General features: G+C 41.0%; 2 protein-coding genes across 2 annotated transcripts in view; one reads left to right on the forward strand and one right to left on the reverse strand.

Moving 5' to 3' along the window:
* Positions 1-1,607, reverse strand: part of LOC138000670 (RIB43A-like with coiled-coils protein 2) — a 12,962-nt gene extending 11,355 nt beyond the window's left edge. Inside the window, exons 1-3 of the mRNA XM_068847234.1 lie at positions 1,373-1,607; positions 1,160-1,241; positions 356-638 (exon numbers count right to left, since the gene is read on the reverse strand). Coding sequence (XP_068703335.1) covers positions 356-638; positions 1,160-1,241; positions 1,373-1,489 — 482 coding nt within the window. The 5' untranslated portion in view covers positions 1,490-1,607. The remainder of the gene's footprint in view (positions 1-355; positions 639-1,159; positions 1,242-1,372) is intronic.
* Positions 1,608-10,848: 9,241 nt separating this feature from the next.
* The window catches only part of LOC138000672 (uncharacterized), a 23,717-nt gene continuing 22,065 nt past the window's right edge, over positions 10,849-12,500 (forward strand). The window contains exon 1 of the mRNA XM_068847238.1: positions 10,849-11,071. Within this exon, the coding sequence (XP_068703339.1) occupies positions 10,984-11,071 (88 nt within the window). The 5' untranslated portion in view covers positions 10,849-10,983. The remainder of the gene's footprint in view (positions 11,072-12,500) is intronic.

The following is a 12,500-nucleotide window of genomic DNA, read 5'->3' on the forward strand; positions in this document are numbered from 1 at the left end:
TCACCCATCCAGTAGATAACCCAGCCCAACGGGGCTTTAATAACATTGGACACCATTCGGAGAACAATACCGACCCATGGAGCCAACCGAACACTCCTCTAGACAGAGCAAAAGTTTTTATTCATAACTTGAGCAACTGTTGCAAGATTTAGAGCAGGTATTCATACGATGAAACTGCTTTTGGAGCTGTTAACTGGTTGCCTCTTTTATGCCTGGGTACTAGACAGAGATTTCTTTTGCATATTATATACATGCGAGGATGCTGCTGTAATAGCACTTGAGAAAGAGACTAGAGTGCAAAGCAAAACAGAATCTTTTTTTGTTACAGTAGAGAAAAGGGTATGTTTTCACTTACCGAGCCTGCTCTTGTTGTAGCCTCTTTCGTGCTTGTCCATTCAAATCCTCCCCAACAAACTTCTGAAGCGATGAGATACCACACCGTGGGTCATCATCTGATACCCTGGCAGGCTTGTCTTTCTTCAAAGCATCAGGATCATTCAAATCAAACTCGCGTCTACTGTCTGGCTGTTGGTGTAACATGCGAAACTCATTCACTGCTTTGTTCAGCTCATGTATATCATGCTCTTGACGTCTCTGAAGTAGGACACTAATCTTGTCATTTCTTGTCATATCAGCAGCTTAAAACATTGTAAACAAAGTAAAGAACAGTCGTTGAGTTTATCATCATCCTCACCAACATCATTGACATGAAAAATTATCATTACAATTATTGTTTTTTTTACCATAATTTCCAATTACACCTTGAATCAGGTTCTCTAACTTTCCATACCATTTTTTTTTGTTCAAGAAAGCCTTCTCTTCATGGTATATTTTTTCCAGACAACTGGATGCAGGCAAGCCAGTCCATTGAATCAAAATTAGTTACTAAAACTTCATTTCTTTCGCTCAATTGAAGGAGGGTCACGTTTAAATAGCCTCATGTTTACTGGCTCCCAACGCACTCATTTGCGTTAACCTTCATTTTAACATGTACATGTTGTTTCCAAGCCATTAGCTTAGTTGGTAGAGTTGATGACTCAGAAGACACATTTAGTTTAGAAATTTAGGTTTTTATCGAAAAGCGATCATCATTTATGAGTGAACGTAAAAAGAGCTTTTGAAAATTTGGAGAAAGGAGTGTTTTTACTCTTTAGCTTACCAAAAGCACTGTGTCGCCTCAGCTCCTCAATTTCGCGTCGTGTGCGATCATTTACTTGTTCATTCAATGCTTGCATATCGATCTGAAAAAAATAATTTTCATAATTATGTGAACCGATCGCGCGGTATTTCTTTTGGGAAAATTATTTCTAAGGTCACTTTACAGATTAATTAAGAACAAGTTAACTACAGTAGGTGAGTAACCTTGGCTTACCCCGATAGTTCTAACACGAGCGTTGAAAATTCGACTTTGCCTTTGCATTTCTCGATTCCGCCGCCTTTCAATGGCGGCAGTTTCCTTCATATCCACAGGAAGGTCCAGTTTATACATTATGTTTTCTTGTGAAGCTGTTCAGAGTCCTTAAAATAATGGATCAAGGACGGTCGTAACCTTGTTTCTACAGCAAGACTTTGTTTTCAATGTTTTTTGTAGTCGGCTCACTCGGTTTGCTTAGTTGCTAAGGAAACCAGAAAAATCCATCATGCCTTGTGATCTTTGCCTCGATCCTGAATTTTTTCCACAGGCAGCCCAAATATTCGTAGATGATTAGGAAAATAACACAAACAGCGGTGATAAACATTGTATTCCAACGCATTTTTTATAAAACTTGACGTTTCGTATGCTAGTCAACACACATTTTCAAAAGTGACCGTTGAAAAGTGACTAGCATACGAAACGTCAAGTTTTATAAAAATGCGTTGGAATACAATGTTTATCACCGCTGTTTAACAGTTTGTGTTATTTTCCTAATGAAGCTACGATGGCCTAAGAACAAGAGTTTATTCGTAGATGACACGGGATTCGGGATTTATACATTCAGCAGGTGTGGGATTAGCTTTCAATTCCCTGTTAGCTTTGAGGCCTCGCTCGTATTTTATATAACACGTGTATCGGATATTAGTATTACCCAACTAGTGGACTAATGCAAATCCTGCATTTTGATTGGCTACGCTACCAGAGGACTATCAGTAATAGTCCTCGAGTAGCGAAAAGCGTGACGTTTCCTTTCGTTTTATTCCCAAATAAATATTTATTCAACTTGCATTTGCTAACTTTGCTAATGCCTCTTCTGTCCGACTAGTTGGGTGATACTAAAACAATTAGACCCTTCGCCGTCAAGGGCCACGGGTCAACAGCCCATTCGGCTTTGCCTCATGGGCTATTGACCCGTAGCCCTTGCGGGCTACGGGTCTAATTGTTAATTAGACGAGGAGATCACCTCTGACGATAGCATTGTACATACTGTACGTTTTACAATTAAACACTGGAAGCTTCTGTTCTTGACTCCTTGTTACGCGCCTTCAATAACAGCACAGGCGGGAAGCAGGTGGCAATTTTTCCAGCTTAATTTAATTCTTTAATAGGCCATTTTCGAAATATCAATATTCAGCTTGATAGTGAGGCAACGAGGACACAAACAATAGAAACAAGTTGCTACGAATGTGAAAGATATTAGCATATCATCCACTTTCCTTTGTCTTTGTCCTCTAAACCTCTCCTTCAAGCTGAATTTTAATGTATCGAAAAAAGCCTATTAAGAGGTCAACAATTTTCGTTTGGACCGTGAACTGGCCGTCTAGACCCGTCAATAGAATTTCTGGTAAACAATTTTTCTTATAAAAAACATTTATTAAACACTAAAGATTGCAATGCCGTGTAACGATCTATGCATTACATTGGTTCAGCACAGATAGAGATAAGCATAAACACAGCACTGTTAGGACAGATCAAACAACGTTCACAAAGGCATTCTCTTCAAAATGGAACTACGTCGGCCAATCCTAGCATGATCAGTTCTCAAACCAATAAGCAGACGCAGACAGCTGTTTCGGGGTTGTTGGCCTTCGTCAGTGCGCCGTAGCTGAAACACAATGAGCATCAGTGACACTTCACCTATCTCATGTGTCGCTAGTCATTCTTGAAAGAGCAACAATAATAATAATAATAATAATAACTTTATTTCAGTGTTAATGGATTTAGTACAAGAGCACTTATTGGGGACACTAATGGAATTAACTCAAATCAAATCAAATATTGGTTTTTGTAGAGATGAGAATACCGGGGTAGTACCCTGAGAAAATCCTCTCGGAGCAGAGAGGAGAAGGGAACCAGCAAACTTGACGCCGAGTCTGGGAACCGAACCTGGGCCACGTTGGTGGAACGCGAGTGCTCTCGCCACTGCGCAACCCCTGCGCTCCATATAAGATCGCATTGCGCAAAAGCTGCGTCACAAACAATTGCGACAAATAGCCAAATATAATGGCAACCCTCATTCCAGTGCCATTAGAGAGAAACTATGGAATGGCCAGTACCACCCTCCTCCCTCAGATAGAGAGTTGCAAATAGACTGGATCACTAAGAGATCATCAGCCACATTAAAAAAGCTTCATAATAAACATTTAACACTAAATAACAATCGACAAGCCCGAAACAGCTGTCGGCGTCTGATTTCTTGTTTGAGCGATTTACGTATTTTTTAGCTAAAACCCTAAAACTAGTCTTCCTGGTTCGGCTTAGCTGGTGGGATAGGAAAGGAAAAACACTTCATTTAAATGTCTAGTCGTTCTAACTGGGTTCTAACTGGGGACACTGTAAACTGAAATTAACAATTAACGGAAATCAAGTCAAATGATGTTTCTTGAGGTTAAGGTTAAGATTAGGATTAGGTTCACGGCTTATATGAAGTAATGTAGACGAGGTCGAACTCCGTAACCTGGTCATGCCAATTACCATTGAGCCATGACCAGCGTTTTCTGGATCGATGGATCAAGAACCGCCCCTCTCGTTTAAATTATATCTCCGTCCTTCCTCGCTACGTCTCACAAGGGCATTTTCAGACCAATCAAGTTCCAAGTTCTTTGGCCTTCAGTGGGCAGGTTGGTATTTTGTACACGCTACTCTGCCTTTTGGTTGGAAGGCCAGAGCTTATATTTATCACCGTTTGGCAGCCACAAGTTTCATTCTTTCTCATGGTGTCCCCTGTTCGCAGTATATAGATGATAGACACTGCGATCAACTTCGTCTCCATCGTGAACCCCTCCATGTTACCCTCTCGGGGTTTAGCTCAGCAGAGGCGGTCGCCTTTATTGCTTGTTAAGCTCTTTTGTCCCTGGGTTATTTCATTGGCCTTAAGAAGATTTCTTGGCTACGTTTCAGACTCCCTTAAGCAAGCGTTCATGCTACCTGAAGACAAGCGCAGCAATTTTGGAAGTCTTCGGGATAACATCCTGGCGCATAAGTCAGTGTCGCTTAAGAATCTGCAGAAATTTGCGGAAAAAAAACTTCATTTTCTCTTTTGGTTCCTGCCGCAAAACTTTTCTCTAACGCCGCATACCGCGCTATTGCTAACGCCACTAAGAACACGTCAACTCAGGTTCGGAGCGTCAAGAGGAACTTTTACCCTGGCGCTCCCTGGATTTGTGGGAAGGTTTTCACCCTCGGCGAAATGAGCGGCACTTTCGCTTGGTTCTATTTTCGGATTCCTCCCTTACTGGGTGGGGTCTGGTTCTCTTGAATCTCCGGGTCCTCCAAGCCAAATTTGTTCTTTGTGGGACGGAACTTTCCGGGCTCTTCCTATCACGGCAAAAGAAGCTCAAGCGCTGCCGAAAACAGTGGAAGATTAACTTTCAAATGTCCACAACGCGAGGATCGACGCCTTCGTGGATAGTAAGGTTTTACTCGCCGGTCGGGAAAAGCAGGCCTCTAGATCCCCATTTATCTCAGGTGTTTTCAAAAAGTTCACCATGGCCAGGAACCTATCTTTGACTTTGTTTAATATACCGTCTAAGGATAACCCCGCTGAGGCACCTTGCCGCGTTTTGTCCGACATCGATTGTTTTATCAACAACGCCGCGTGGAAATTAGTGGACAACACTTTCGGTCCTCACACCATAGATCTCGTGGCGCTACCCTCCAACATTCGTGTTGATTCTTCTGGACGCCCTTTGCATTTTTACTCTCAATTTTCATGCCCTCAGTCGACTGGTTGTAACGTTTTCTCCCAAGAGATTCATCCGGAGGAAAACGTAAGGGAGGAAAACGCTTACGTTTTCCCACCTTTTCTTCTTTTAGGCCCTTTTAGTACCTGATATTAGAGAGCTTAAGCACGCGACGTCTTTGTCAACACGGACGGCGACCGGAAGTGATTTTGCAAAGAAAGTGACATCACACGTCACAGACGTCAAGTCACAAACCTCAAAGCTGGTTATTTAGCGTCCGTGGGGAAAAACAAGGGGAAGGGAACGACTCGTTGGTTTGGTAGCGGCAATCCACTTTCTTATTATACTATCAAACATTATTATTATTAATTATTATTCTATCAAACATTTCTTAGTTCATGAAGAACAGGCTAAGTCCAGGGTTACCCCTAAACAGGCGGTTCCTTTGTTTTTTGATAAGTTGTTACGCTTGTGTACCTTTTTAAGAGGCCATGTGTTTTTCACCCAGCGATTAGGTGAGGGATTTGGCCTTCTTCTGTTTCCAGTTTTTTTGCTAGCGACAGGGCTTCAGACCAAGTTAGGGTATTCACCAGTGAGGTCTTGACCCTTCTTGACGATAGCCAGTTTTTATTCCCTAACACTTTTGGGAAAACCCTCAGGTAAAGAGTCTCTAGCGCATTCATGATTGAGAAGTCCTGTAACGTGATCGACTGACCTGTTTCTAAACAACTGTTTGTACGTCAGTGTTTCGGTTCTTATGGGCATTAATCTTAGGAAAGGATACCTGTTCAGAACCTCCGAAAAACAGGGCGCGGTCACAAATAATCGTTTTCTCGGATCAGATGTCGCTAATCGTTGGTCTGTCCCTGCACTTAAAATCTTTTGGGATCCGTGGTGGCGAGACAATGCATGGTTTTCGGAGTGTGTGCTCAGTCACTTTATCTCTTTTGCGTGTTGCACCTGAAGATATAGCTAGCTAGGTATGTGGTTGGAAATCGTTGGAAATGGCCGAGTACCAACTCTCAACCGGGGAAGGTCATGAGTTTTGTCTAATGCTGCTTTTGCCTTAACGGATGGCACGTTTTCTGAGTGCGGAATCCCGTCCGCTTCCTTAGTGGCTAGTTCTTTTCGCAAGAAAACGGGGACTATCCCTTGCCTTTGCTCCTTGACTGTGGCTTTTGGTCAGGTGTATGCTTCTCAGTCTTATGAGTTTTGGGAAGTCATATCAAATAAAGTCTGTTTGTGTTTATTTCTCGCTAGTCTCGGCTAGTTTATTTTCAGCCATGTACGGTAGCAAACTTTTTCGCCATAACGGCATTGAGTGGCTTTTGCGGCAGTGAAGATGTATTACTATTTTATCGGATTTCATAAAATGTCATAAATCAGAGCTGTAACGGAAACATGACGGTACCGGTCATAGCAGTTTTTCTAAAAAATGCAAACGGTTTTAATAGTAGTAATAATAATAATAAAATTGACTTACTGCTGTCAATAGTATTGCCAACAAAGTAAAAATCAGGCAATAAATGAGGTTTTTTATGAACTGAAACACAACTTTCGCAGCAACAATCAACATCTACATCTACATCTGTCCCAGCACTCGGCAAAGTCCTTTTGACTTATGGCTGTTTTTGCTTAGGTGGCCTCATACACCACAAGCCTTTTTAGAGACATAACGCCAAGCCGGCCTCTTCTGCTGGAAAGAAAATACTCACAGAAGACAGCCACAACACCGGGAACTTCATCTCGTACTCTTCTAGAATAGTTTGTGGGTTCTTTAACGTCCCAGCCGTCTCCTCCCTAACCCTATCTCTTCCCTAACTAGGGTTAGGGAGGGGACGGCTGAAATTTCAGACAACTGGCTGTTGCTTGCTGTGCATCCCACGTGAACGCTTACTTGGCGTCTTGTTTCGAATAAAGTGCCGTCCACAGGTATCGCAGCCTGTTATGCTGGCAAGTTCAGATCTGAAGGTGGATACCGAAATGGTGAAAGGACTCATTTTCCTCGCTCGGCCAAAAGCCTGCACAACAGGCGATTAAATTTTTAAGGGGGGTGGTACTTAACTACAGAAAGGTAATGGTTGCTAAGGAAGCTTTTTATTCAGGAGCCCTACAAAAAGGTTGCATGGATGGTTCTTTGAAGTAACTTTTTCAATGGAAATCTGACATCACCTCAATCAGAAGGCGTATGCGCAACTAGGAACAGTCCTCTGCCGTGCATTTCAGTGAAAATATGTGAGAACTCTCAGGAAACGAAATTAAGGAAGAGGCAGTTTTTTTACCGGATGGGAGCCGTCCCATCATTTTTCGTAAACTATGGCACGGAATTTCTATTTCGGCAAAAAATGGACCTGAGATTTTGAAAAGCGTAGCAAAGTAGGGCTTTATGACGACATAATTTTTTTGAGAAATATTATCTAAAAAATTCATGCTACAGACTAAGTGTTCGACTGTTCTCGTACTGTTGCTTATAAAAATTTGCGAAAAACGTACTTATTAGTTAACTCGCTAGGTTTTTAGGCATTTTCTGTTTTGCTCACGTGATTTACCAAATATGATTGCGAGTCGAACCAGACAAAGAAATGTTAAATAGAACAAATTTGGCAAAAAAGGATATCTGTAGAGTTAAAGAGACTCTAGTAATGACTATATATTTGAAGGGGTCCATAGCAACGGTTTGGTACAACCTCGACAATGGAGACCCTGGGAACGAGGATGCGGTTTGTCGGAGTGAGCGAGGGCAATCGCGAGGCATGCGTGAACCACGAGTCACACACGAGGGAACCCACGCTCGCTTGAAAGTCGCAAAAAAGTAACTCCTGTTATGCGGGCTTTTGGACCAGCGAGGAAAATGAGTGCCGCAACGGCTTTTTGACCATTCCGGTATCTACCTTCAAATCTGAACACTGATTGTATGATTCGTGTCGCCAAACAAATGACTCAGAGAATTCTATGTGGTTAGGAGCCCCCATGGCTGGTTATCGGCTCCTCATGAAGTAGATCTCAAATTTCACAGACTGTCACGGGCTCTTTCTCTTTGCCACAAAGAGATAAAATAGGAGATCTTTCGTAAAGATCTCTGATTTTTTCCCAAAATAATTCCTGTTCGCAGAATAATTTTTCTTTTTCTTTTCTGACCACAAGAATTATGGTTATATCTGTCACTGATGCAGTCATAATCGATTTCAGAGATTCGAGCAGTCAAACGTATTTATCAATTTGTATCATCTTCTTTCTCTTAAAGGTGAACCCCGTTATTTCGAAGTCGCAAGGGAAAGAGAAAATAGTTTGAATAAGCGGGGGTTCAAAATAACCGGTTCAGCATAAAATACGGCGTATACACGGAATATATCGAGATACTGAAAGGCCATTTACGTCTTAAACAAAATTTCACATTATTTCCATTCAACTTTTGTTGGATATGTGCCGCTAGCCTCTCAGAACCTCTACCCCTTTATAATCTATTTTATGGCCATCCCCATTAGCCGAGTAGTATTTCCCCGGTGGGAAGGGGGGGGGGGGGGATGTTAGCTACGGGACTGGCAGATGGTGCAATTGGAATTGTCCGCAATGGGACATTTGTCACGATGTTGTGACAGCGTATGAAGTTAGTCAATCACCTTTTTCTAATTACACCTCGACATAAAAGAGAAGCATCGAGTCCATAGGAAACAAGAATTAGTTAATACGTTTGAATAAGCGGGATACTTGGAACAACCGAGTTCGAATTTAGTGTAATAAAACGACTCAAAAAAGGGGGCAAAGCCGAGGGAAATGAACATTATTTCGAAATAACGGGGAATTCGAAATACTCGAGTTCGCAATAACTGGGTTCAACTGAGTTTATTTAATCATTTCTGACCAAAAAAGCTGTCGCAATAATTTACTTCATTAATTGGTTAGGTTGTAAAAGCCAAACTTCCCGGCCGAAAAAATTCTAACTTATACACTTGGCACTCACACCAAGCCACACTGAATTAAATTCGGATTGTATGTAACGGCTGGTTTTTACTAGCGACGGAATCGGATCGAGTCGGAGTCGTAAGAGGAGTCGTAAGAGCGTTTATGACCTGGTCAAAACCAAAAATCTGAGTCGTAAGCGGAATCATAAGGTCGACAGAATCAGAGTCGGAAGAATCAGAACGATTCCATTTTTTTCCGATTCCGCTAACGACGCCGTCGCTTGCGATACAAGAAGCAGAAGCGGAAGAACGAGCCAATAACAATATACGAGCTCAGGCTCTTCGATGACTTTCTGCCGCCATAAACAAACATAACGGGCGTGGACGAGAAGGTTGTGGAGGCTGTAAGTCTTGTTCGTCCACTTCTGCTTCCGACTCGATCTAATTTTCACTGGATTCGTAAGCCACGGAATAATAAGCGGAATGAGAAGACAGTTTTCACTAGGTCATACGTTGTTATGACTCCGCTTACGATTCCACTCCGATTCCATCGCTGGTGAAGACCCACCAGCCTTAAGACAGGGGCACCCAACGACCAACTTGTTGTAAAATGTATTAATATACCCCAGTTAATGAAAATAAATGTTATCAAGGCATTTTCAGCTGTTTTTCAGTGTTGCTGGGGAAAACATTATCTGTTCCTTTTTCCCGGCAAGACACACAAGAAATTTCCCAGCCAGCTAGATAAAATTGGTTGGTTTCCCAGCCAGCTGATCAAATTTATTTCCCAGCCAGGAATTCTGCGCACTTTCAAATACCTCGATCCAAAACGACCTAACAAAAGCGACAAAACCGGGACAAAACAGATTTTTTCCGCAAGCGCAATCTCTCTGACCAGCCGTCGTATGCCTGTGACTACTCTCTGGGAGAGGGTGCATGTCTTCAAAGTTTCTACAGCCAGCTCGGGTTGAAATGCTAGAAAAAGTCAGTAATTCCCAGGAAAGACCTCTATCAATAATAAATTTCCTAGCCAGCTCATCGAAACACCTGTATTATTGCCAGCCAGCAAGATTCCTCTGGGGAACAGATAATGTGAGGAACAGATTCGTTGGGTGCCCCTGTTAAAAGATGAAAACGAGTTTACCATTCAGTAATGCACTATCCCTTCTTTCCCTGCCTTTACTTCTGGAGACTTCATTTATTTAAGTGGACTACAAAGCTGACTTGAATAAACAATTCAAAGGAAAAAAATGACAAAAAAAGAATTGACGTATATTGGCTTTTTTGATATTACTGGTTAACTCTCTGACACACGCGACGGATAGTGAAGTCTTTGAATCGCATAATCAATGAAAAAATAGTGGCTACAACATCATCATTTATTCTTTTTTAGTTTTGGATGAAATTATAGCACCCAAAGATCTTTAAATGCGTCAGACTACAAAGCGGGATGGATTTTCTGCTTTACCCCAGATAATTGGTGTTTTTTTCTTATTGTTTGAACGATGGCGGTTTCTTAGATACCAATGTTGACCAATGTTTTACAATTGTCGATAAAATTTTCTCGAAGTACACCCTGTGGTTTTGTTTTGATCTTTCCTTCGTAGTTCCGCTACATTGAATTTTAATGATAACTGCTATTTGAATAAAAAAGAATTTTAGCCTTTGAAAAGGAATTTGCACCAAGATTAGTGAGGATTTTCGTATTTAATTTGGTGTTGGTTTGCTGATCGATGACTCAAAAGGGAAATTTGCATTCGCATGTTGACTATACTTTGAAATTCAAATTTTAAGCCATTATGAACTGTCACCCTCGTCCAATAGGAGATACAGCTGTTCTTGTAAACTCAAGACTTGAACGTCTTTTCAATCGGAGTTGCCTGAAAGCTGGAACTGATCGGCGACAGGTGAAAGAGTGAAAGGTTACTGTGGAAGCTTCTTTCGCGGTAAAAAAAAAAAAAGACGATTCGCCTCCGTAAATGAGATGATCAGCTTCAAAATTTCCATTCGAGGAGTTAATTTTCTCGTATGTTGCTTTGCGATTCTTCTCGCCGCTGCTAAGCCTATGGCCTGTAAGTATAAAGACATCGCTTTCATTTTTATTACATTGGGAACATTTTCGAACAACGCGATCACCAGAAGTTCAAATCCACGTATCCTCGAAAAGATCCTGAGTTTCAGTGAAACAGCGACATGGTGAAAGAACTGCAATGATACCAGTAGGATCTTCTAACTATGTTAAACAAAAAGGTTTTGCAAAGTTAAACGTTACATGGCACGCCATTGCGTGGTTCGTTCTTGCCTGAAGCAAAGAAAAGATATGGTTTTCGCACTCCTAAAATATTTTAGAGGTATCTTTTTGTCAATATAAATGGTTTTGTATTTCAATTATGTTCACTACAAACCGAGATGTTCTTGTCCATTCGTCAAGATTTGGACATCCCTTTCACGATTTTAAATTTACGTGAAAGCTGACATTTTTTTGTAGAACGATTAATCACACTTTGGTGTAAAAACTCTTCAGTCCTGACAACAATATATCCCGTAGCCACTCAATCATGGTTCCTATTTTATACTGATTTATTATTGGTGAATCAAATAAGTTTTTTTCTTTTGATGTAATGGTGTTTCGAATTCATTTTTCAATATTTTGTATTTTCAAACGAAAAGGAAGTCAAATTTAAGTATAGCCAAGGAACAAATTCACATAATACATAATACGGCATATGTAGAGACGTCAACTAGTTAATGCTAGTTAATGCTTCCTTGCACATTTTTCGGATCTAACAGCTATGTCGTGCAGGTGTCAAATAACAACCTAACAGTGAGACGAACTAAGATATTAAATTTGGAATGATATGCTGTCGTCGTTCGGCGAATTTAATATGTGCTCCTAGTCTTTGAATAGTTAAAATACGTGTGAAGAATTTGACTAAAAAGCGTATATTACGACAATGCTAAGTGTTTTGGCTGTCCGACGAATAGTTTTGCTATTGCAGAATCAGATTGAATTTTACGAGCAGACCAATAAATTGTCGATGGCCAAACTGTGTTGCCTCGCGCTGTATTTCGTTGCTTTTAGTGTAGTCACGCAAACGAAGAAAACAAAGGTAAATTGACAATAACAATAACAATAACAATAACAACAATAACAATAACAGCGGCGATAAACACGGTAAGCCAACTCATTTTATAAAGACTTGACGTTTTGTATGCTAGACAACATCAGACTCCTGACAACATACATTTTCAAAGTAACCGTTACAATGTTTGAAAACTACTTATACTAAACAGTAAGGGGCCTGTTTGTGTTTTTTTTTCGAGCGACGATGGCCAAAGAAGAAGAGTTTGTAGGGAAAAAGGACAAATATTAATAAACCTCTCCACTGACCTTAATTGATCGGTGTGATATCTCGCTCGATAATAATGATGATGACGACAACAACAACAACAACAACAACAACAACAACAACAACAGCAACAAAAATACCAATTACGAAC

Source organism: Montipora foliosa, chromosome 4, assembly GCF_036669935.1.
Source record: "Montipora foliosa isolate CH-2021 chromosome 4, ASM3666993v2, whole genome shotgun sequence".
Classification (NCBI taxonomy): Eukaryota; Metazoa; Cnidaria; class Anthozoa; order Scleractinia; family Acroporidae; genus Montipora; species Montipora foliosa.